The 23,633-nt window shown below is 43.8% G+C and overlaps 1 protein-coding gene across 2 annotated transcripts; it reads right to left on the bottom strand.

Moving 5' to 3' along the window:
* Positions 1-719: 719 nt before the first annotated feature.
* On the bottom strand, positions 720-15,853 carry ZFP37 (ZFP37 zinc finger protein). Of its 2 annotated transcripts, none has more exons than XM_017876000.1 (4): positions 15,611-15,853; positions 8,821-8,905; positions 8,389-8,526; positions 720-3,126 (listed from the first exon to the last, which is right to left on the bottom strand). In XM_017876000.1, the coding sequence occupies exons 1-4, from the start codon at positions 15,740-15,742 to the stop codon at positions 1,583-1,585; spliced, it is 1,899 nt and encodes a 632-aa protein (XP_017731489.1). In that variant the 5' UTR covers positions 15,743-15,853; the 3' UTR covers positions 720-1,582. The 2 variants fall into 2 exon arrangements, with proteins under 2 accessions (XP_017731489.1, XP_017731490.1); XM_017876001.1 differs by having other exon boundaries at positions 8,821-8,902.
* Between the last annotated feature and the right edge of the window lie 7,780 nt (positions 15,854-23,633).

Genomic DNA, 23,633 nt, shown 5'->3' with positions numbered 1-23,633 from the left:
TTTTGTGTTTTTAGTAGAGATGGGGTTTCACTGTGTTGGCTAGTCTGGTCTCAAACTCCTGGCCTAAAGTGAACCACCCACCTTGGCCTCCCAAATTGCTGGAGATTACAGGCATCCACCATGCCCAGCCAGAAGTATTTTTAATCTATAGCTCAAGAGTAAAAAAAATCCAGGTGTGCAATGGCAAATAGGTCTCCTGTGACAGTCCAAGTTGATGCATAGTACCTTCTGGAATGCATGCTGCACAATGATTCTGAGGCCAACTCTGGGTTCACTCAGAAAGAGCACAGTGATCCAGTAAATAATGCCCAATATTGAGCAAGAACAGGGAGGGGTGACATTTGTTTCATTTGCGTTCCCTGATTGAGGTGTTTGTATGTTAGTTCTTTGAATATGAGATAAAACGGGGTGATTATTCAGAAAATCACTTTCATTCACCTGCAATCACAATTCATCATCAGTCTGAAAAAATGGCAAATGCAGAAACATAGTGCTGTTATAATTCACTATGTTAATGAAAGAACGTGTGTTTGATAGAAAAAGTCTTTATGAATTCAACATCATTTAATACTATATACTTTCGATTCATCATCATTCATGAATAAGTATGCAAAGATTTTAACTGTCAAACAACATTGTGGAGGGGTTCAGTGACAACCTTAAATAACGTTGATTTGTGCATATTAAAATATTTTAATTATAAAAATAATACATGTGCATGATTTAAAAATTCAAATATAGAAGGAAGTCTTGCTTCTATCCTAGAACCTAATCCTATACTCCTGTGCCCAATGGTAACCACCATGAAGTTTATTCTGTATTTTTTTCAAAGTCTATTCACATACAAATACATGTATATATGCATACTAAGATACATACACATACAGAGATAAGAGACAGAGGTTAAACAAACATACTCTTTTGTACACAAAGGGGAATATAATATATACATGGTTCAGCAACCTGCTTTTTTACACTTCACAGTATATCTTGAATATCACTCCCTACCAGCACATTTGTATCCTCAGCTGCTTTATTTTCTCTTGTTTTCCTGTTAACACTTTTTACATATATAACAACCCTTTCAAAAAGATTTCTGCTGATGCAGAAGCCAACACAGACATTAAGAAAGAGTTGGGTGAAAATATCAAAGAGGCTTATACAAATGGCCACACTCATTTACACAAGGCAATAAACAGATATGCAAATTCAACTATAATATATGGTGCTTAAGTACAAAACAAGAAGAAACACAGGAACTGTCAGCATATATAACTTGTTTCTCCATTGCTTTGAATATTCAAATTATTCACAAGTTTTAAGCTTTCAATTTCAATCTGAACATGTAGATCATTTATAATAATTGAGTATTGTTAAAACAATATTTTTTATAAAAGGTTTTGTATCAAGTTTAAACCCTTGTTTCCATCCACTAATTCTATATGAAGATCCATTTTCAAAGTTTCTCATGTATAACAATGTGTGATATCTTGCTAAAGGCGTTCTAACACTCTTTAAATTCAGTATATTTCCAAGGTTCAACAAAACTTTAAATTTAGTTAACAAATTTGCCACATTAACATCACTCATAAGATTTCACTTCTGAATGAGTTTTCACATGTTTGGTCAGGGATGCATTTTGCTTGAAAGTTTTCCCACATTCATTACATTCATAGGGTTTCTCTCCAGTGTGGGATCGCTGATGTATAACAAGCTGTGACTTTGCATTAAAGGCTTTTTCACATTCATTACATTCATAAGGTTTCTCCCCAGTATGAGTTCTCTGATGTACAATGAGGTGAGACTTTTGGCTAAAGGCTTTCCCACATTCATTACACTCATATGGTTTCTCTCCAGTATGAACTCTCTGATGCTGAGTAAGGCCTTCAATTTGTTTAAAGGCTTTCCCACATTGATTACATTCAAAGGGACTTTCACCTGTATGAGTTCTCATATGGTAAGTAAGAGATGAGCTATGTCCAAAGGCTTTTCCACACTCATTACATTTATAAGGTTTCTCCTTAGTATGAGTTCTTTGATGTATAATGAGGTGTGATTTCTTGCTGAAAGCTTTCCCACATTCATTACATTCAAAGGGTTTCTCACCTGTATGAATTCTCATGTGTTTAGTAAGGGATGAGCTATACTTAAAGGCTTTTCCACATTCATTGCATTCATACGGTATTTCACCTGTATGTGTTCTCACATGTTCGGTAAGAGATGAGTTATACCTAAAGGACTTCCCACATTCCTTACATTCATATGGCTTCTCACCTGTGTGAGATCTCACATGTTGAATAAGGTTTGAGCTGTGTCTGAAGGTTTTCCCACATTCAGCACATTCATAGGGCTTTTCTCCAGTATGAATTCTTAGGTGGTCAGTGAGTGCATGTTTATGACCATGGGCTTTGCCACACTCAATACATTCATATGGTTTTTCTCCAGTGTGAGTTCTCTGATGTACAACAAGGTGTGACTTTTGGCTAAAGGCTATCCCACATTCATTACATTCATATGGTTTCTCCCCAGTATGAATTCTCTGATGGTCAATGAGTCCTTGTTTATGGCTGAGAACTTTCCCACATTGATTACATTCATAGGGTTTCACACAAGCTTGAGGTTTTTCATGCTTAGTAGATGAGCTAAGGCTGGATGATTTCTTATGTTTCTCTCTAGTTTGAATTTTGTCCTGTTTAATATGGGATGAGCTATGACAGCATAATTTGTCATGTTTTTTGCCAGTTTTGTTACACTTATCAGATGAGCTATGGTTGGATAATTTCTCATGTTTCTTTCCAGTTTGCTTTTTGCCTTTCCTTGTATCAGATAAGCTATGGTTGAATGACTTCTTGTGTTCTTTAGCTGCATCAGATTTCCTTTTTACACAGTTTCTTGAGTGATCAGGTAAATCTAAATTCTGTTTCAAAATTTTTCCATGTGACTCAAATTTAAGAAGCCTTTTCTTTGAAGGAATATGTTTTGTATGCAAATTATTTTTTTTCCCCAGTGAACCACAGTCACTGCCATTCTCCTTAGTTTGAGTTTTCTTTTTGACTACAACTTCCCTGAGGAGTTTGTTTTGAGATTTCTGGTTATTTTCAAGCTGGTCATCATCTTGCTGGACTTCTAAAATGGAATTCAGTGAGATATTCTTGTGAATCTTTGTACTCATATTATATTTTGGAATAAAACTTGTAAAGAAATGACCTGTTGTAGGGTTAAATTTTTATTCAGGCTGGTATACCAATGTAAATGAAACAACTAGGGTGAATGGACTTGAGGGAGAAGATGTTGTAGTAAAAAGAGGTGGGAAAAGTGACAATAGTGATTTTAAAAGTTTTGCTGCTTAAAATATGAGTGTGCAACCTGGGATAGAAGATGAAATAAACACAAGGAGAAGTGAACAGAGAATAGATGGAGTAAAAAGAGCTTATGATTGTAGCTGATACTTTTTGAGGTTTCTCGTAAGCCCAAGCTGCCCAGTTCTGGTAACTCCCAAGCTGGCCGTAGTATATTGCTGCTGCAGCCTATACTATATTACCTCAATTCTCCATGGGCACAGTTGGAGACAAATCTGACTCAAACCAAGATGTCCAACAAGATTCTTTCTTCTAACAAATTTGACTCCAGTTAGTCTCCATTTGGTACTTAAATTTAGAAATTATATAAAGCAGGTACTAGTAACCCATATTTTCTCTATGTAAACAGAAAGCTCATCAGGTCAAAGAATGAAACATCCACACACAGAGAAGCAGAGACATAAGAACTATGTCTTTAAAGAGATCATTTGCACAATTTCAATTCCCAAGGGCTTCCTAGTTCCTGTTTCTAGCCCCTGGTGAGGACTGGCTGAACTATCTTGTCCTTAGCTTATAAGGGATATACTCACGTCCTTATCGCATATTCCTCTATGTACTGAAGCTAGCTAATGTAAACTTTTGTTATTATATCCAAAAGAGCCAGAAAAGAAAAATAAAATGAGTCCACCAAGAAGTATTGACGAGCTGATAAGTGGCTGAGAAAATAAATAGGAAAGGTTATCCACTTTCTACTACTCATGGTGAATTTTTCTTGTAGTGCTTAGATCTTTTCCTTCTGACATATCTTTTCCTTTCCATTGCTGCCACTGAAATGACCCCCAAAATGATATTCTTATACTTTAAAAATCCCTAGTTTCTCTACATTACCTGATGCTTTCATCAAATGATAAAATTCATTAGTAATTAGCTTAGCAAACAAACTTTACTCAATCTGATTTATAGTGTGCATCCAAGCTTGTTTTGTTTTCCAATAGTTTGCTATGGAATGTATATTTGTTCTTTTCAGGTCATTCTAATTGTCAATTATAAATTTTAAGTTTATTCCTAGCTCTAAGTGGTTACTCACATTCTTTCTGCCATACATTAAACACTTACACATCTGAGATGTCTTCTTAATCCCTGCTTCCCTTCTCTGAGACCATTACCCACACTGAAAACTGTGGGCTGCTATATTTGTACTACATAATCCGAATTCTGGCTAAAAACAATTGATTGGGCAGTGGTAAACATTGGGTAGTGCAATAATATTCTTTTGCCTAAGAACGAGAAATTGAAATTTATAGACTTCTGTTAGCTAGCTATGGATACTACACGTATAAAAACCTATAATCTTAAGAGCTGGGGCCACCATTTAGGGGTGTCCTTTTTCAGCTACATGCTATACGCATGGAAAAGCAGAAAAAGTTTCAGAGTGAGAATTAAACAGTCTTAGAGAGAAGCAGATATAAAAATCCCCATGACTTCAGAAAGAAAGAGGCAGGAAGTGAATAGCCACCTTGATGGTAAAGGAACATTACACTGAGAAAGTGAAAACTGGACTCAAACCGAAAAGAGTTATGGTATCTGAATGGATGGAAAGGAAATATTATTACTTTTATAAAGGACATTAAAGAGATTAATTCCCCTGGAGCAGAAGATCAGTTTTGAAAAATAAAAAATATATATATATATGTAGACAGATATATATGTATGTTAGGGAGTCTAGAGAAGTGCAGTTGCTGGCTGCTTTTTCATCTAGGAAATTTTAAGTGATGCAGAGAGAATAACAAACTTTTAGGTACCATGACAAGGCTGTGTATTTCAATACCCAAGGATGATGGAAAACATGGAGGAAAAATTTCCTTCTGGAAAGAAAGGAATCAAAACTGAAAACTTTCCCCTTGACATGTAATATTACAAGAACCTTTACAATGATAAATTGAGCTGGTCCCAACTGGTATCTGCCAGCAGGAAAAGGCATAAGGTACTACAAGAAAATATCACCATGAAGGAAAGGAGGAGAATTTGAACAAGTAAATTGGTGTAGTAATATGGTAATACCAGAGAAGAGTTGGGTCTGGAAGAGCAATTGACTAAGGCTGGAAGTTTTTCTTGAATCTGAGACAGTAACTAAAACATAAATGCTAAGCTAAAACAACTGTAACTTCAGAAACAAATATGGAACTCACTTGGCCCAGCAAATTATTGGAGAGAATAGAACAGTCCTTCTTTGAAGAGCCTCCTAAGTAGTATATAAGAAGCTGAACCGGCCGGGCGCGGTGGCTCAAGCCTGTAATCCCAGCACTTTGGGAGGCCGAGACGAGCGGATCACGAGGTCAGCAGATCGAGACCATCCTGGCTAATACGGTGAAACCCCGTCTCTACTTAAAAAATACAAAAAACTAGCCGGGCGAGATGGCGGGCGCCTGTAGTTCCAGCTACTCGGGAGGCTGAGGCAGGAGAATGGCGTGAACCCGGAAGGCGGAGCTTGCAGTGAGCTGAGATCCGGCCACTGCACTCCAGCCCGGGCAACAGAGCAAGACTCCACCTCAAAAAAAAAAAAAAAAAAAAAAAAAAAAAAAAAAAAAAAAAAAAAAACCTGAACCAAGAAGAGAGTCATTGTAGCAATGATAAAGATGTATTAAATGACTTAGGATTGTTTTTTAGCTGTAAAGTGTCAACAAGAAAAGTAAGGATAGCCAAAACTGGAGCTATTAATGGATGAATCAGAAACTCCATTGAGTCTCTTCATTTGTCATTTTAAAGACTGGTTCCTCTCAGGGAATTCATACAGTCTTGGACAATTGAGGGTCAAAAGAATCTTAAAAGACATAGCAGATATTCTGCTATTAATAATTTGGGGACTATGGTAACATAAATAATAACTGAATATTTTCATGTTTAGTGGTAACATCTAAGATCAATTAAAGCTGGGCGTGGTGGCTCACACCTGTAATCCCAACACTGGGAAGATGAGAAGGGAGAATTGCTTGAGACCAGGCATTCAAGACCAGCCTGGGCAACATAGCAAGACCCTGTCTCTATGAAAAAAAGAGAAAGAATTAGGAAAAAAACTGATTTAGCAAATTTATGTAAGAATTGGAAAAATTTAAGTATGAGATAATATGAGCCTGATTTGTGTGATGACATTGAACATTGAGAAAAAAAAAAGCAGAAACTGAAGACAGGATAGTAACTCTATGGAAGACAGTCCTATAATCAGAGTACACCCTGATAAAAACAGGGAAGTTGAAAAGAACTTCTAATTTAGAGAGAAAGACAAAGCTTTCCATTTCTGACATCCTAAGAATAAGCTGTTGTGTAAGTAGGTCAAATATGAGTGTAAGACAAAGGAACTGGAGATGTCCATTTGGAAGTCACGAGTGTAGAATAAATAGCTTTTATTTGCACAATGAATAATCGATACAATTTTTAAAAAGAACAGATAGTAGAAGACAAAACCTTAGGGACACCTCAGCAAAATGAGAAGAAAGAGAAGCTAGTGAGTAAATGATAAAGAAGCACTTAGCGGATAAGATCTGATTCAAGTTGTACAATTCAAACTGGGTGAGTGAGAACTTCAAGCTAACAAAAACGATTAAAGTATGCACTGAAAAGTAAGCAGTGGTGACCTTAAAGTCAGAAATTTAGTTAGAGGCATGAATTCTGTGGGATTTGACCGCAGGGGTTAAGGAGAAAATGGAAATGATGATGTGCTATATAGATCATGGGTCTAGAGAATTTCATAGTGAAAGGAGAGAAGGCCGGGCGCGGTGGCTCAAGCCTGTAATCCCAGCACTTTGGGAGGCCGAGACGGGCGGATCACGAGGTCAGGAGATCGAGACCATCCTGGCGAACACGGTGAAACCCCGTCTCTACTAAAAAATACAAAAAACTAGCTGGACGAGGTGGCGGGCGCCTGTAGTCCCGCAGGAGAATGGCGTAAACCGGGAGGCGGAGCTTGCAGTGAGCTGCGATCCCGCCACTGCACTCCAGCCTGGGCGACAGAGCGAGACTCTGTCTCAAAAAAAAAAAAAAAAAAAAAAAAAAAGAAAAGAAAAGAAAAGGGGAGAAAAAAAAAAAACTCAGGGCAGGAGCATCACGCCAAGAGATTTGGAAAGAAGGCAGATCTAAGAATGTCCGAATACATAGGAGAAAAATTAACACCTAGGGTCTTGAGTAAAGGAGAAAAGGAGAAAAGCTGAGAATATTAGGAAAAGGGAGGATGCTTTTTTAAAAAAGCACTGATTTATATAAGTTAGCAGGAGTGGGATTGAGAACAGCTAAGAGGGTCACTGCTCCTTCTGAAGATTGAGCAATGGAAGGGTCAGCTAGGCATCTGAGGGGCTGGTACCAAGTTTCAGAGCCCTGATTTTCACCTTTTATACTACCGCAACCTGAGTGGTGTGAAAGATAGTATTATTTTTTCCTGTGGCAAGAGTATACCTCTCAGCCCCTCCCAAATGCATAGCCTTTTGAATTATAGCACTCTTCCCAGTGGAAGGATTCTACATTCCTACCATGTTGAACTCAGGAGTGGCCAGATGGCCCGCTTTGACCAACAAAATGTGAGCTGAAAGGGATATCTACAACTTTCAAGCAGTGACTGTCAGAGTTACCATGTGGTTCCACTCACCCTTTTTTTCCCTCTGTCATGAGACCAGAATTTGCCAAATGGAGAATGCTCTTTCAGCATAGGTCCCCAAATAAAGATAATATGGAATAGAGCTGTGGCTTGAGCAAGAAATTAATTTTTCTTATTGTAAGTAACTAAGATTGCAAGGGCTCATTCCTTCATGGAGCAAAACTGAGTGGAAACTGACGGATACAGGTGATATAACCAAACTCCCGTATTTAACACTAGCTCACTACCATAGTGAACCTCACATAGAACCTCTCGTGTGAACAAATTCACAAAAGGAAGAGATATTAGAATCGCTCAGGTTACAGAATCTTTGTAGTTTGAAATATTATTTCCTCAGGAAATCCTGATTTTTTTCTACTGCTATTTTCTAGTTAAGAAAGAAGGGTCTAGGATCTTTAAGAATTTCAGAATAAATTATTCTCTGAAAAATTTCAAAGTTACAACTTACTTCCATCAGTTTCTTTTGCTTGGATCTTGCCATTTTACTTGGACAACCTTGACTGGGTCTTTTTCCCTTCCCCAACCATGGTGCTTCTCCTTTTTCCAACTTGGAGATCATGTCTGGTTTGGGAGCTTGATACCCTGCTCATGAGAAATAGCAGAAACTGAGTGTTAGAAGAACCATCCCAGAAATGAAGCCCCAGCATTTGTACTTCAGGGCCTAAAGAATACATGGCTTCTGGAGTTTCACAATGTGAATGCCAGGTCAACTGAACAGACCTTCCATTTTGGAGGCAGGGGCACAAATATCCTGCCTAGTACCCAAAAGGGAAGAAAGCCCTTTGACCTACAAAAATGAAGGCCGAACTTATCAAGGACTCCAGAGAGAAGGTATCACAGTGGACACATTTTGAATTACAAAGGAATTGTTCTTACCCATTGAGGCTTGATTGCTGTAGTTCTCCAGCATCACATCATGATACACGTTCCTCTGAGCAGGATCCAGTTGTTTCCATTCCTTCTGGGTAAAGGTCATAGTCACATGTTTGAATGTTACTGATACCTGTGATAGCATATTCCTGTTCACGCTAATGTTATCCACATTTGGTGAGTGATTTGGACAAGATAATAACTTGTTCTTACCTTGACTACTCACTGTTGATCATGATATTATAAAGGATACCTATTCTCTACTCAATTTTTCATTATTTTGAAAAACAAAAACCATATTAAGAAATGTCCCTACTGAGCTGGGCACAGTGGCTCATGCCTGTAATCCCAGCAGTTTGGGAGGCTGAGGCAGGAGGATTGCTTAAGCTCAGGAGTTTGAGACCAGCCTGGGCAACATGGCAAAACTCCACCTCTACAAAAAAATACAAAACTTAGCTGGGCATGGTGGTGCATGCCTGTAGTCCCAGCTACTCTGGAGGCTGAGGCAGGAGGACCACCTGAGCCCAGGAGGTCAAGGCTACAGGAAGCTGAGATCACACCACTGCACTCCAGTCTGGCTGAGAGAGTGAGACCCTGTTGTGACAAACAGAAATGTCCCTATTGTGAATTTCTTTATTCAAGAGGACAGAATCATGTGCATATCGGAGAGAAAGATAAATAGCCAAAAAAAAAAAGAAAAGAAAAAAGGAACAGAATCAATCTTTGTCTTATCTTCTATAACAGGGGATGCTAAAAGGCTATTGAGCAGTATTTATAGTTTATAAGTTCTGAGGTAGAAGAATTGAGACCCTTGATTTTTATAACCAGTCAAAAAAATCATTTATGGGCTGGGCGCAGTGGCTCACACCTGTAATCCCAACAATTTGGGAGGCCAAGGCAGATGGATCATGTGAGGTCAGGAGTTTGAGATTAGCCTGGCCAACATGGTCTCTATTAAAAATACAAAAATGAGCCAGGCGTGGTGGCAGGCACCTGTAACTCCAGCTACTTGGGAGGCAGAGGCAGAATTGCTTGAACCCAGAAGGTGGAGGTTGCAGTGAGCCAAGATCAAGCCATTGCTCTCCAGCCTGGGCAACAGAAACTCCATCTCAAAAAAAAAAAAAAAAAAGACTCATTTATGTTTGGCGGCAAAAGTAAGATATCTTAGGCATATAAGAATGCAGAAAGTATACTACCAATGTTCTTTAGAAATAAAGCAGAAAGTTGGGGAGAAATAGAGGAAAGGGGAAGGGGAAGAGAAAGAGGAAAAGAAGCAGAAAAAGAGAATGAATGATTTTTAAAAGAAGAAAAAATGGATCAGAATAAAGATTTCAAAATTGGGAAGGACTTAATATACAAGAGAGCTATGATTAATACAACCAGTAAAATGTCTAGTTAAATCTAAATAACTTGATAATGTGCTTGTACAACTGTTATGAAAGTATCCTTAAAATCAAAAAGTATGATATGAAAAAAAATAAGCAGAACCCTAACTAGGGGGGTGGGGGTAGGGAAGAAATTAAAGTATGTTAAAGTCCTCTTATTAGGCAGGTAAAAGGAGGATGGCACAACTATTGGAGAATTTTGATACTGATAAATACACATTCAAACATGTTTGTCTAATGTTTAAAGATAATCCCTTATCCTCACAGACAACCAACCTTTTTTTTTCTGTCTTTTTATTTTTGTTTACTTTTTATTTTTTGGGATGAAGTCTCACTCTTGCCCAGGCTGAAATGCAATAGCGTAATCATAGCTCACTAACACCTTGAATTCCTGGGCTCCAGCAATTCTCCCACCTCAGCCTACCAAGTGGCTGGGACTATAAGCATGCACCACCCAGGCCTGACTGATTTTTAAATTTTTTTTGTAGAGACAGGTTCTTGCTATGTTGCCCAGGTTGGGCTCAAACTCCTGGGCTCAGGCAATCCTCCCACCTCAGCTTCCCAAAGTGCTGAGATTACAGATGTCAGCCACTGTGCCTGGCCAGACCACCATTCAATTACCTGCAAAAGTCATCAATTTAACCCCACAGACCTCTAGTCACTGACTACCAATAATCTCCCATCACTGATTGTCACTGGCCTTCCAATCACTGAGCTGATACAGACAGCCTTGCCTAATTACTGGGCCTATAGCTCCAAAATGACTGGGTAAAGCAAACCTCCCAAACAGTAGCAAACAGTAGCAATCACTTGCCCCCACAGACACTCCAATCACATATTCTCACAAGTCCCTCAACCAGTGATACCCACAGGACACATGGTAATCTATCTCCCATTACCCCAAATCCCTCATCTTATCAATCCCCAATCACTGACACCAACAGAATTCTCAAGCAGTGGCCTTTATAGAAACTCTAATTACTGCCAGCAAATTCCACTCCTCCCTCAACCTCTTTAGCCACTCCCTTCATTTACATGCTTTACCTGAAATCTACCTGTCTCCTGAGGATCCTGCTTCCTTACAGGAGCCTCAGAGGAGTGGAAGCTATCTTTCCCGCACCACTCCCCTCCCCACCATGACCCATGTACCTCAGGTTCTAAAGATGCGGTAAATGATTACTTTCAACCATTTCTCATTCTTCCTTCAAAATTCATAGCTTATTTATAGTATCACCAGATTTTCATCTATTAACCCTCCTGGGTCCAGTGATTTCCTAGGAGGACTCACGTAACTCAGTATATAATTGTACTCACAGCTATTATTTATTGTAGCAAAAGTATACAAAGCAAAGTCAGTTAATCAGCATGGGATAAAGTCCAGAGGACACCAGGCACCAGCATCCATGAGTCCCCTCCCAGTGAAGTCATATAGAACATGCTTAATTCTAATATTGAGTTATATTAGAGTGAGTTATAATAACATGTATGAAATGTTGTCTACTAGGGAAGCTCATTAGAGACCAGTACTGCCCAAGGGTTTCACTGGGGGCTCATCATGTGGGCACTCTCTGCCTGCATGTACAAAAATTCCAGACTCCCAGAAGAAAGCAGGTGTTCAGCATAAACCACATTGTATATATTCTTTAAGCACTGGGAACTACTCTTAACCTGTTCTGGGAATGGTGGGATCCTTCCTGAAATCTAATTTCCCAGATGCCAGCAAAAAGCAAACCTTGCAAGCAGGCCTGTCTAAGGATAGCAGTTTTTGACTTCTATGTTAACTCTGTTCTGCAGTCATCCCACCCCATTCACTGAAAACTTTAGCACCAGCTAAATCCCTGCCATCATGCTGCACTACCTCTGTATCAATGTGGAAGAGCCATTCAACACCCTTGCCTCTCTTCTTCATGAGGTCAGCAATCTTTTCTTCCACTCAAATTCAGCCACCTATTCATCAATCATCTGCACTTACACCTTGCTATCACTATAACACCTCCAAAAATCTCTAAGACATTCCACCCTCTGACCATTATTTCCTATCCTGCTACTTGTTCTAGTACTTTTACTCCAATAATTCTCCAAACTCATTGAGCCCTCTGATCCTAACCACTTTTTCACAATCTTCCACCCTTACCTAGCCTTTCTTTCTTGTTCAGATTCCTTGTTCTAGCACCATACACAATCAATTGAAAACTATAAAGTTTTAACTTCCTTTCTCCTCTTCTCCTCCACTGTACTCACCTATCAAAGCCTCAACCTTAGTTAAATCCAACTCTCCTCTTAATCTCTGCCTGCAACCTTGCAACTGAACATTGCAAGAGAAAAATCAATCTGTGCTGAGTGGACTAACTTCAAATTTATAACACATATGCCAAATGGGCATCTAATACTGTCAGTAGTCCTACCTAACCCTAGAAAATGCACCTTTCCTTTTCCTAGATGATTATTTTGAACATTCTCCTTTTAACTCTGAAAACTCCAACATCTACCCCTTTCCCACTCTCGGCTGATGAATTTGCTTCATGCTTTCAAGAGAAAATAAATCCAAATGGACAAGAATTACCTTGCCTTGTTACCACCAATTCCACCAACCTGTTTCCAAACTCATATATAATATACCTTCTCTTCTGTCAAAATGGAAAGTCTTCCTTCTCTCACCTAAGGCCAGTTTCTCCATTTGTGCTCTCAATCCCATCCCCAACTGCCTTCCCAACGACTTCACCCCTGCAAGTACCTCTTTCTCTTTTATAACATCTATTCTCCCTTTTACTTGGATCATTGCCATTGACACACAGAGTTGCCTTAATATCATTCATCTGAAGAAAACCCCCTCTTGATTTCATATCCTTTACAATGTCTATTTCTCTGCTTCCTGTACCAGCAAAACTCCTCATAAGTGTTGCCTATACTTGCTGTTTCCACTTCATTACCTCTCATTCTTTCAACTCACTCTAAGAGGATGTTATCCCCTTAACTCCAATAAACGAGCTCTAATCAATCAAAATAACCATTGAGCTACATACTGGCAAAATCAAATGATCTCTAGTCCTGCTTTGGGACTCAAAAGTGTATATCACAATTGATTACTCCTATTGTCTTGAAAGGCTTTCTTCTATATGCTACTTTGACATCCACTTGCACAGTTTTCCTCTTACTTCAATGGGCACCCCTTATTCTCTCTTGTTTTTTGTCTTCTACCAGACTTTTAAATGTCAGAGTGACCCAGGCCTCTGTCCCTGGCTCTCTTCTCTTCCCTGTCTTCTCTTCCTAGGTGACATGAGCCAATCTTAAGGCTTTAAATATCATCTTCATTGTGATGCAATTCAAAAATGGCTCCCTAGCTCACACCTTTCCTAAGTTCCAGATTCATGGATATAGTGGCTACCCTATATCTCTAGGTAGATATGCAATGAGCATTTTGACATAGCCAAAATAGAGCCACTGACATCACCCCCAGATCCCATTTCCATCCACCAAATCTAGTCTTTTCTACCATAACGCTTCCCATTCAGAAAATGGAATCACCATCCATCCAGTTCTTTAGGTTAAAAGTCTAGATGTAAATCTCGATTCTTCTCTTCCCTCGTATTCCATATATCAATATATTAGTAAGTTATATTGCTTATCTCCAGATGTATTCTGAATTTGATTTCATTTTGCTGCTACAACTCTATTCTAAATCACCATAATCTCTTGTCTTTTACTATTGCAAAAAATTCCTAACTGACCTCCCTATACCTACCTACTCTTGCCCCTCTGCAGTCCATCTTCCATGAGGTAGCCATGGTGATCTTTTCAAGGTATCAATCAGAACAGATTACTCCCCTGCTTAAACTCAATTGCTTCTCACTGCATCTAGAATAAAATCCAAATCCTTACACTAGCCAATAAAATCATACATTATCTGATACCTTCCTACCACTATGATTCACATCTTTTTACTTTTCCTCTGACTGTGCTCCTACAGCCCTAATCTTCCTTCCCTTTTTTAAGCATACCAAGTTCACTCCTACCTCAGGTCCTTTGCAGTTGATGTCTATTTTCTTCCTGGAACACTCTTTCTTCAGATCTCTACATGGCTGCCTCCTTGTGATGATTTATGCCTCAAGCCAACTGTCATGTCCTAAGGAAAGCTTTCCATGACTAACATGGCTAAAGTCATGCACTCCCTACCCTCAATCACGCTCTACCACATCATTCTCTTTTACTTACTTCAGCACTTATTAGTGTCTGGAATAATTTTATTTGTTTATATTTTATCATATCTTTCATATTTCTAGAATGTAAGTCATTGAGGGAGGGATTCTGGTTCTGTTTCCTGGCGTCTCTCCAGCATTTAAAACATTCCCTGGTTTTGAGGACAAAGCAGAGACTGCAAAACAACAACAAACAAAATCAAAAACACTCCCTGGCATAAAATAAGTGCTCATCTTACAGTCTGTCTGTTCCTACTGTTCCTGCAAGTTTTCAATCACTGACACCCAAATACTCCCCATTACTAACCTTCACAAACTTCTCCCAATTATGGATCTCTACAAGTTCCCAACTATCACTCTCCACAGAACAATCATTAACCTCCACAGACCTCCAATCACTGACCACTAAAGAACCCTCAATTATTAAACCCAGCAATCCCCTCAAACTCCTGACCCCTTAGGCTTCTAGTCACAGAATCGTAGAGGGTCCTCAATCATTAATTCCTACTAATCACCTCATTACTCAAAGCACAGTTATTACTGCTAGACATCACCTAATGATTGACTTGCATTCATCCCCAATTACCTTTTCTCCCCAGATGGCATACAAATCATCTACCATCCCCAGAGACACCTCAACATTGACTCCCCAAACTCCAACAGTCATATTCCCCCCTCACTGGCCCCCTGATTCCTCCATTACCCACTGACCGTCAAAGATACTGCTAATCAAACTTGCACAAACATCACCGTCACTGACTCCCAAGCCCCAATCCCTGATGCTCCCAGATGTTCCCAGTCACTTAATTTCCCAAATCCCAACACCGACCATCTTTGATAATCCAGGCTGTAACCACCATAGGCACCCATAATCGCTGGCTCCCATAGACACCCCAAACCGCCAACTCCCACAGTCCTTCCCTATCTCTGACACATCACAAAGTCCCCATTTCTGATCCCCTTCCAAACTCTGACATTCAGTGATTGCCAGAGACGCCTCCCCATCATTGTCTGTACAGATCCCTCAGAATACTGATATCCTAAAGCCAAATCACTAACTCCACAGATAACTCAGAACACTGACCTCCCAAGAGACCCTTTAGCATCGATTTCACCAATTGCCAAATCACCTATCGTCACAGACTACTCCAATCACTGCCCCGCAGTTAGACCATCTCTAACCGCCAAAACACCCTGCCTCATCACAGCCCTCACCGCGGCGCTGGCCTTGGGCTCGGACACAGCCATCTCCAGTGGTCGCCCAGCCTCTTTGGTCGTTCCCGCACTTCTCCTCCGGTCCACGGTCTCTGGCTTTGTCAGAATCCGGTAGCCGCTGGAGACCGACATGACGACTACCCGGAGAGGGGCCTTAGCGGGTCCGGCAGCTGCGATGGCGGCGCCCTTCGGTAATAGCCTATGGGCGCGGCCATCTTGGGAAAGGGCCAGCCGTACAGCGGAAATGCGGGGACTTCTGGGACAACCAGATCGGGAAGCAAAAGCAGGCAGGGCGTTACTTACAGGGTACAGGAGTGATGCAATCAGAACGAGCCGGAACCCGGTTCGGTTACGCATTACAGGAGTGACCTGGGCCTGACAACTCACTGCCGGCGTTCGGGTCGCATCACTGCCGGAAGATATTTTACAGAATTTGGAATTGCTTTTCCGAATACACGTCAGTGCAGCCAGCGGCTAGAAGTCCGGGAATCACAATGCTTATTGCGGACTTCAGAAAGCTGGGATGCGAGAAATTGGAAGCAGAACGGAGAAAAGCCTGATCGAACAAATAACATTGTTTTATAGGGAGAGACGTTAATCTTTGAGATATACGATAAATCTTTTCATATATAATGTAAGAACAATAAGAAAAACTGAAACAGGAAGTTAAGTGAACACACCACTCTTCCTTGAGAGCCCGGGTTTGGTGAAGATATTTCAGCAGAATAATCAAGCACTTGGAGAAATAATTCCTTAATGCGCCATTTAATGCATTAATTGCATTCATTGAATATGTGCAGGTTAGGTGCTGTGCTATGCAAGGTACTGGAAAAAGTGCAGAGGGGTAGGGATGATATAAGTCCAGAGTCCAAAGGCCAGAAAACCAGGGGCTCCAATGTGAAAGGACAGAAGATGAATGTCCCAGCTCAAGAAAAAAGAGAAGGTGGTGGGGAAGTGTGGATAGTTAACAGGTTTTTTTGACAGAAAAGAATGAATAAGACCTAATATTTGATAGCACTACAGGTGTATATATTCAATAATAGTTTAGTTGTACATTTCAAAATAACGAAGGATAATTGGATTGTAACACAAAGGATAAATGCTTGAGGGGATAGATACTCCATTTTCCATGATGTAATTATTACACTGTGCATGCCTGTATCAAACTATTTCATGTACTCCATAAATATACACACCTACTATGTACCCACAAAAGTTAAAGATTAAAAAAAAAACCAAAGAGGATTCACCCTTTCTCCACCTTTTTGTCCTATCAGGCCCTCAGTGGATTAGATGATGGCCATCCACATTGGCAGTGGCTTCTTAGTTTGCTAATTCAAATGCTAGTCTTCTTCCAGAAACACACTAACAAACCCAAAAATAATGTTTCACCAGTATTCTGGGCATCCTTTAGCCCAGTCAAGTTGACACATAAAGTTAACCATCACCCTAGCTATGACATACGCAGACTTCCATTTTACACAAACTGTGAGATAATAGGTTTGTGATTCTTTAATCCTCTAAAGCTGGTGATGAATTGTTATCCAGCAATAGTAAACTAAGGACTCAGTGAAGACTGAAAAATAATTGATGGGTTGAAATTCCTTTTCATCTACTTAGGACACAGCCCCCTACACCGTGTTTCTGACAGAGTGTTCTCTGAATGTCACCTATGTAGGTGTAGACAATTGCTTTGTTTCCTGCTCAGATATGGCCCTGACTTTAATTGTTCCTGATATTACAGTCCTAATAAGGTACATATTTTTTAATAACACTCTCTTCCTTTCTTCCACACAAATCAGGAGAGGCAGGTCAGATGCTCCACGATTTTCTTACTCCACGATTTTCTTAAAACCAGCATATATACATACGTGGCAGGGATGAGTGAGTACAGTGGATCTGTATGAATGTGGTACTCTTCAATATACCTTTGGGAGTAGACCTGAAAATTCTCCCAACAGGGACAGGGGACACATTTGCGGAGATATGTGTGTCAATTTGGCTGATTCTACTGAATTCCCTAACGAAGACCTCTCACATGGTAAATATGTATCCTATTTATTGTCATTCATATCGGAAGGCAACGGGAGGGGAAGCAAATACTAAAACGTGAAACAAAACGACAAAGGGACATCACTTCTGTAAGAGTATAACATCTGTAGGAACACTCTCAGGATCACAATGATTGACGGAACACCAGGATAAGTGGATCTCCATCTAACGCTTGCTCTCAATGGACCTCCACGATTCCAGGCACCTGTGTGTCTCCCCTCACTCTCCCTGATTTCCTGAGCCCACGCTACCTATCGCTCATCCGTACAGGTGCTTTGTAAAGAGCTCAGGTGGATTCTCTCCATCCCACCTCTTTTCCCAAGACAGAAGCCACCGTTCCAAGAAACCCAGTGGGACATTCCCCTTCCACCTCCTTCTTCAGAGTTGCCCAGGTATTTATCACTGGTTAGTGAAACTGAGAGAAGCTCCCAGGTTTCACTCACAAGGCAAAGGACGCTGGCATACGCACACACACTCTCTCACGCGCGCACACACCTCGAGGAGATAGCCACATGGGTCGTTAAACACTTGTAAACTGTTTTCCAAACAAGTGGACGCAGTTCCTCCATGCCAAAGCCGAGGGTGCAAACACGGAATGGTGGAGAGATTCCAGAGGCTCACCAAACCCTCTCAGGAATATTTTCCCGACCCTGGGGGCAGAGGTTTGAAACATTAAGGACATTTCATGGGTCACACGAAGAAGCTGACGGACCAGGCATTTTGCTTTCCACTGCAAACGACCTATGGCGGGGGCATTTCACTTTCCCCTGCAAATCACCTATGGCGAGGTACCTCCCCAAGCCCCCACCCCCACTTCCGCCAATCGACATGGCTCCGTCTCTATCCGGGTGTCATTCCGGGTAGGCTTCTCAACGCTCTCGGCTCAGAGAAGCTCAATCGCACGTCAAACCCCAGAGCCCACACCTCTTCCTTTCCCAGAAGACACGCAAAAATTCAATGGGAGAGAGGTCCCGAGTCGTCCAAGTCCCAGATATTGGGAGCCCCCAGAAGGAAAAACCGTGTCTTCTTTGGATGCCCGGAACAAGAGCCAGGCTTCCGGAGCCAGGCAGCCATCTACTTCCGCGAGCCGGCGGGAGGGAGATTGCCGGGCGACGAACTGGGGCGGGGCCATGCTTCTTTCTGCTCTGCTGCTGCCAGGGAGCTCCTGGCATTCGAACGCAGGAGGCCGCCGCCCTGCAGGGCGCCGTAGAGTTTGCAGTGCAGAGTCGGGATCGCCTCTGGGGCAGAGGGTTCGAGCTTTTCCAAGGCGACGGTGCTGGCTCCCGTGCGCACCTGAGGCCGCCCAGGAGCGGGCGCAGAGGGCGGCGGGCCCACGGGCCAGGGCCCTGCAGCCAGCAGGTTGTCGAGCGTGGCCAGCGCCCAGTGCAGGGCGGCCCCGGCGTGCGCCACTGCAGGCGAGCCAGGCGCGCTGCGAGGCGCTGGGCTGCGTGCGCCGGCGGGCCCCGGGAGGAAGGCGCCCCCCGGGGCCCGAAGCTCGCGCCAGGGGCCACCTCCAGCCCGCCCAGGTCAGGTGGTTGACGACTCGCGACAGCGGGCACGGGAGGGAGACCCAGGCTTCTGGGGAGAGGCGTCGGCGGCGCTTTGGGGAGGTGGGTCGCTCCTCCCGGTCGTCAACGCGGCGTTCCGGGCCACTGGTCCTCCCTGGCGATCTAGGCCGGTGCTTTGGCTCCTCCAGGCGCCTCGGGCTGGGAACAGAACCTGCGCGGGAGACAGAGCGGGAGGTGTCAGAGGGACTGCGCGCGGCGCTAGGGGACCCATTTCCAAGGTCCCAAAGCCCCTCCCGACCCCGCCTCCCCCTGCCTTCCATCCCCCACCCCTCCGCAGCTCGCCTCCACGCCCCATCCTCTTGGCCCCTTCCTGCATCCTGGGGACTCCTGGGCCCCGTCCGGGGTGCCTTCCTCTCCGCCCTTTCAAACTTGAAGCACATCTCATCTGGGGCCACCGGGGGCCTGGATTCCTGGCGCACTGGGGGCTTCCCCAGCCCCCTCGGGGCCCACTGCCCGCTTCCCTTCCCGGGGCCCTGCGCCCTCCTCCCCACCCCTCCAAGCTCCCGGCCCCTAAACCTGCCTCCTGTGCGCTCATGGGGGCGTCGTGCTCCGCTGGGCTCGGGGGCCGCTCGTGGCTTGAACTTCCGCCCTCGGTTTCCGGTTTCTCTGCCGGGACTGCGAGGGGAGCCATCCGGGCTTCTCCGCGGTTTGTGCCTGGACACGTAGGCCTCCCGGCTGTGCCCGCTGAAACCTGTGGGGGAAGAGGAGGTCGACAGTGAGTGGGCCATGACCCGTCCATAGACCGGCTGCGGGAGGGTTGCAAAGGCCAAGCTCCCGGAGTGACTTCGAGTCAGGAATGGCTCTGCTCCCGGGTGCCCCCCACCCCCTCCTCTTTCTCCAGCTGCCCAAGACCTCGTCTCCTGACTCTGGCTGTTCCCCAGCTGCCTGGCACCCTCCAGCATACCCTCCTCCGCGGGCGCACCCGGAGGATGGCTCAGCTGGCCGAGCCACCCACCACACAAAAAGTCTGCCTTTCTTTGACCTTAGGTTTCCCCACCACCTGCCAGACAAGGGCCCATGGGGCGGGGCCGCTGCCTTTGTCACCCCAGCTCTCACTCTCCTGCTTCCCTGGCCCCCTGCGACCCCCTCCCCCCACACCGATCCGCACAGACAAGACCCTCGAGCCTCACCTCGTCCTCCTCCTCTCTCAGAGCCCTCCCGGTTCTTGCGGGTCTCCATCTTCCCCTGCTTTCCACAGGGAGGTCTGTCTTCTCCCTTCTCTTCGAAGGACAGGTTTCCCAATCCAGGAGACAGCGCTCTGTTCCTGGCGGTGAGGAGGCTCTACCCTCTGGCAGCCTGAGCAGCGCAAACGGGGAAATGAAAGGGTGGGCAGAGCCAGCGGGTTTTTATAGGGAGGCAGGACCCCCCCGCTGGGTTTTCCCAGGTGTGTTTGCTGCGGACACGCCCACAGTGGCAGGCTACCTTGATTAGGTTAGGCGGGTTGGAGGGGTTCTGCTTTCTCCCTGGGTCCCTGCCACTCCCTCTCCAGCAACTCATGAGCAATTTTCCGGAGTGGCAGAACAGAGACAAAATTAGCTCTGGGCTTCACGGTAATTTCAAAGCAAGTGCCCTACTTCGTTGCCCATTGCGAAGTCCTCTCTACCTCTGCGTTTCACGATTTCTCCACTTCCTGGTGTGCACCTGCGTGTGTGCGTCCTTGTGCGTGTGCGTGTGTGTTTGGGTGTGTGCACACTATGCCGAGAGTCGGACAAATTTTGTGTGAAAGGAGACCGAGTCCTGCAGGTTGTCTTGCTCCTGCAGTCTGCGCAGGAAAAACTCGTTTCTGTCACGGCGGAATCCACCTGCCGATGTTAGGAAAGGACCGGGCGTGCTTTCCTCCCAACTTAGTATTCTATCGAGAAACAGGTGGCAGAGAAGAGTGGGCCAGAGGGCCACATTTTGCCCACGACCAGCCAGGTTTGAGTTCGTTCCTCCTAGGCTTCACCATCTGATTTTCTCCTCCCTTTTCTGTACCGGAAGGGTGTTGCTCTGAGATCAGGACCATCCCACCGGGCTGCGGTTGGGATCGTGTGTGTGTGTGTGTGTGTGTGTGTGTGTGTGTGTGTGTGTGTGTGTGTGTTTGTGGATGGCCACAGCCCTCTGCCTCGCTCGGCGAGCATGTGAATCAAGGGAGGGGCACAACTCTAGGCAGGACCCGGCGGGGTTTGGGGAGGAGAAGCTCCGTAAGAGAAGACGGGGAGAGTCAGACATGCGAGGCGCAGGCTGTCCCAGGCGAGTCTTAGAAACGACGTGAGGACGTGACGGACGTGCGCGCTGACCTCCGCCAGAAAGGAAGCAGCCGAAAGGAAATGGAATGTCCGCAGGGCCATGCCATGGGATCCGGTCGCGCCCTGAAGGCTTTCATGGACGTCTCAAGCTCGCTCTCTCCACCTTGGAACTGCCACAGAGAGGAGTGAGGCCTGAGGACAGGGCTGCGTGGCCAGCTGGGTGTGGGAGGTGCCAACACAGTAAGAGTTGGTCGAGCGGCGGTGGAGAGTGATGCGCGGCTTGCTCAAGAAATCACCGCTGGAACTGGGATCCAGTCATCCCACTTCTGGACCTATCGCCTAAGGACACTAAATCGGGATGTGGAGCAGATATGTGTCCTGGTGTGTTGGTTGTCGGCGCGCTGCCTGTAACCAAGATGTGGAATCGACCTAAGTACCCGTCAGCAGATGACTAGACAAGGACAAAGGAATAGGGTTCGCAGAGGAAAAGCTTCAGGGAAAGGAAAGGAAAGCCTGTCATCTTGGGACGTCTTGCATGGACCCAAAGGTCATGATGCCCAGTGAAATCAGCCGGGCCCACCCGACCCGTCTTGCATGATCCCCTTTGGACGCGGGATGGAAAGCGGTGAGGATCATGAAAGTAGAGAGTAGAAAAGTGGTTGGCTGGTCCTGGGGCCAGGGTAGGGGCAGGGAAGCGATGCCAACGGGGAGATGTGGGTCAAAGGGCACAAAGTGTCCGAGAGACAGGTGGAGTGCTTCCTGGATATCCATGGCAGGGCAACGGGAGTACGGTGGATCCGAATGTAAGGTTCTCTTGAATATACCCATGGGAGTAGACCTGAAAATTCTCTCAACAGGGACAGTGGACTCATGTGCGGCGATAAGTGTGTGAAGTCAGCTGATGCAAATGAATTCCCTAATGAAGAGGTCACACGCGGTAAACGTGTGTCATATTCATTGTCTTTCATACTTGACAGACCGTGCTGCCGATGGGATCATCTGTGTATCCCCACAGATTTCTACTTTGCTACTTGAGCTCCTCAGTCAAAGAAAGAATCCAAGTCTATGCAGGAATCGGTTGGAAACCTCTTGAAGGTTGCAAAAGGGTATTCAGACCTGCGGGGCCCTGTCTGTTTTTGGCAAGCTGTAGAAAATTCGTGTACAAAGAGCTTAACCTTAAAGGAAAGAGCTGAAAAGAAATTTCAATTACTGGAGGGTCAGTTCCATGGGATTGATTCATGGCCTTAAGTCTTTTATATACATCTCAGGCGCCCTCCACTCTGAAGTCAGCATGTATTGTAGTGGCCTGTGTATAGGTTTTTGGCCCGCTTGTTCTCCTAGATTCCTGGAAGATATTTGTTGTCTAACATGTGGTGAAAAGGGCACCCTGGTGCAATATTTCTGAGATGGTCAATTAGCCCAGTGGTGGTAAGCAGCAATGTTAAGTCATTTAATTAATAATTAGTGGAAATGAGATCTAAGCATTCCCAGTCTGGGCATACTGCCTAAGGAAATCAGTATACACAGCAAATATCTACCAGGTTATGTTGATTGTTGGTTTTTTTTCTTTTGTAAGGTACAAAATTTTCCTAGGCATCAGTGGAGACCTTAAAAAGAATACTATTCACATTTTTTAATGGAATTTCTGTCATTTTTTACTTCATGAATAAACCTGAAGTTCTTCATGTCTAATGGGTAATCCAGGCCTGTAATGCTGATATCGTGTGATCTCACTATGTATGTGGGATCAACAAAGGTGAAAACTGTCGATGTTGAGAGTGAATAGTTACGCTTCATGGCCTACGGCAGAGGCAAGATGGGCATGGAGATATGTTGGTCAAAGGGTACAATTTAACGGAAAGTTAACTTTAGAGATTTCTGGATATTTAGGACATGGCAATGTAAATACAATTTATACATATGTATTGTACACGTGAATATGGCTATGAGAGCAGATTTCAGAATTCTCACCACCGGATTGGAAGCATGTGGGGTGATAAATATTAATTAGTTTGACTTAATTCCCAATGAGTATATAATTCATGTATATATTATATGTATACATATATTATATATATATATACACACACATAGTTTTCTCACTTTAATGAATCTGGGGAAAATATTACATTACCAACAAAGATGATAATGAGAGAAAGATATACACTAAAAGAA

This window comes from Rhinopithecus bieti, unplaced genomic scaffold (assembly GCF_001698545.2).
Source record: "Rhinopithecus bieti isolate Rb0 unplaced genomic scaffold, ASM169854v2 scaffold_9997, whole genome shotgun sequence".
NCBI lineage: Eukaryota > Metazoa > Chordata > Mammalia > Primates > Cercopithecidae > Rhinopithecus > Rhinopithecus bieti.
Note: the sequence above shows the minus strand (reverse complement) of the source record. Positions and strands in the feature narration are given on the sequence as shown.

What these genes read in the sequence shown, in the direction of transcription:
- ZFP37 (XM_017876000.1), bottom strand. Translation starts at nt 15,742, where the DNA reads ATGTCGGTCTCCAGCGGCTACCGGATTCTGACAAAGCCAGAGACCGTG. An exon ending in AGCCCAAGGCCAGCGCCGCG is followed by an intron (nt 8,906 to 15,610) that starts GTGAGGGCTGTG and finishes ACCTTTACCCAG; the next exon opens with AAGGAATGGAAACAACTGGA. An exon ending in CAGCAATCAAGCCTCAATGG is followed by an intron (nt 8,527 to 8,820) that starts GTAAGAACAATT and finishes TCTCATGAGCAG; the next exon opens with GGTATCAAGCTCCCAAACCA.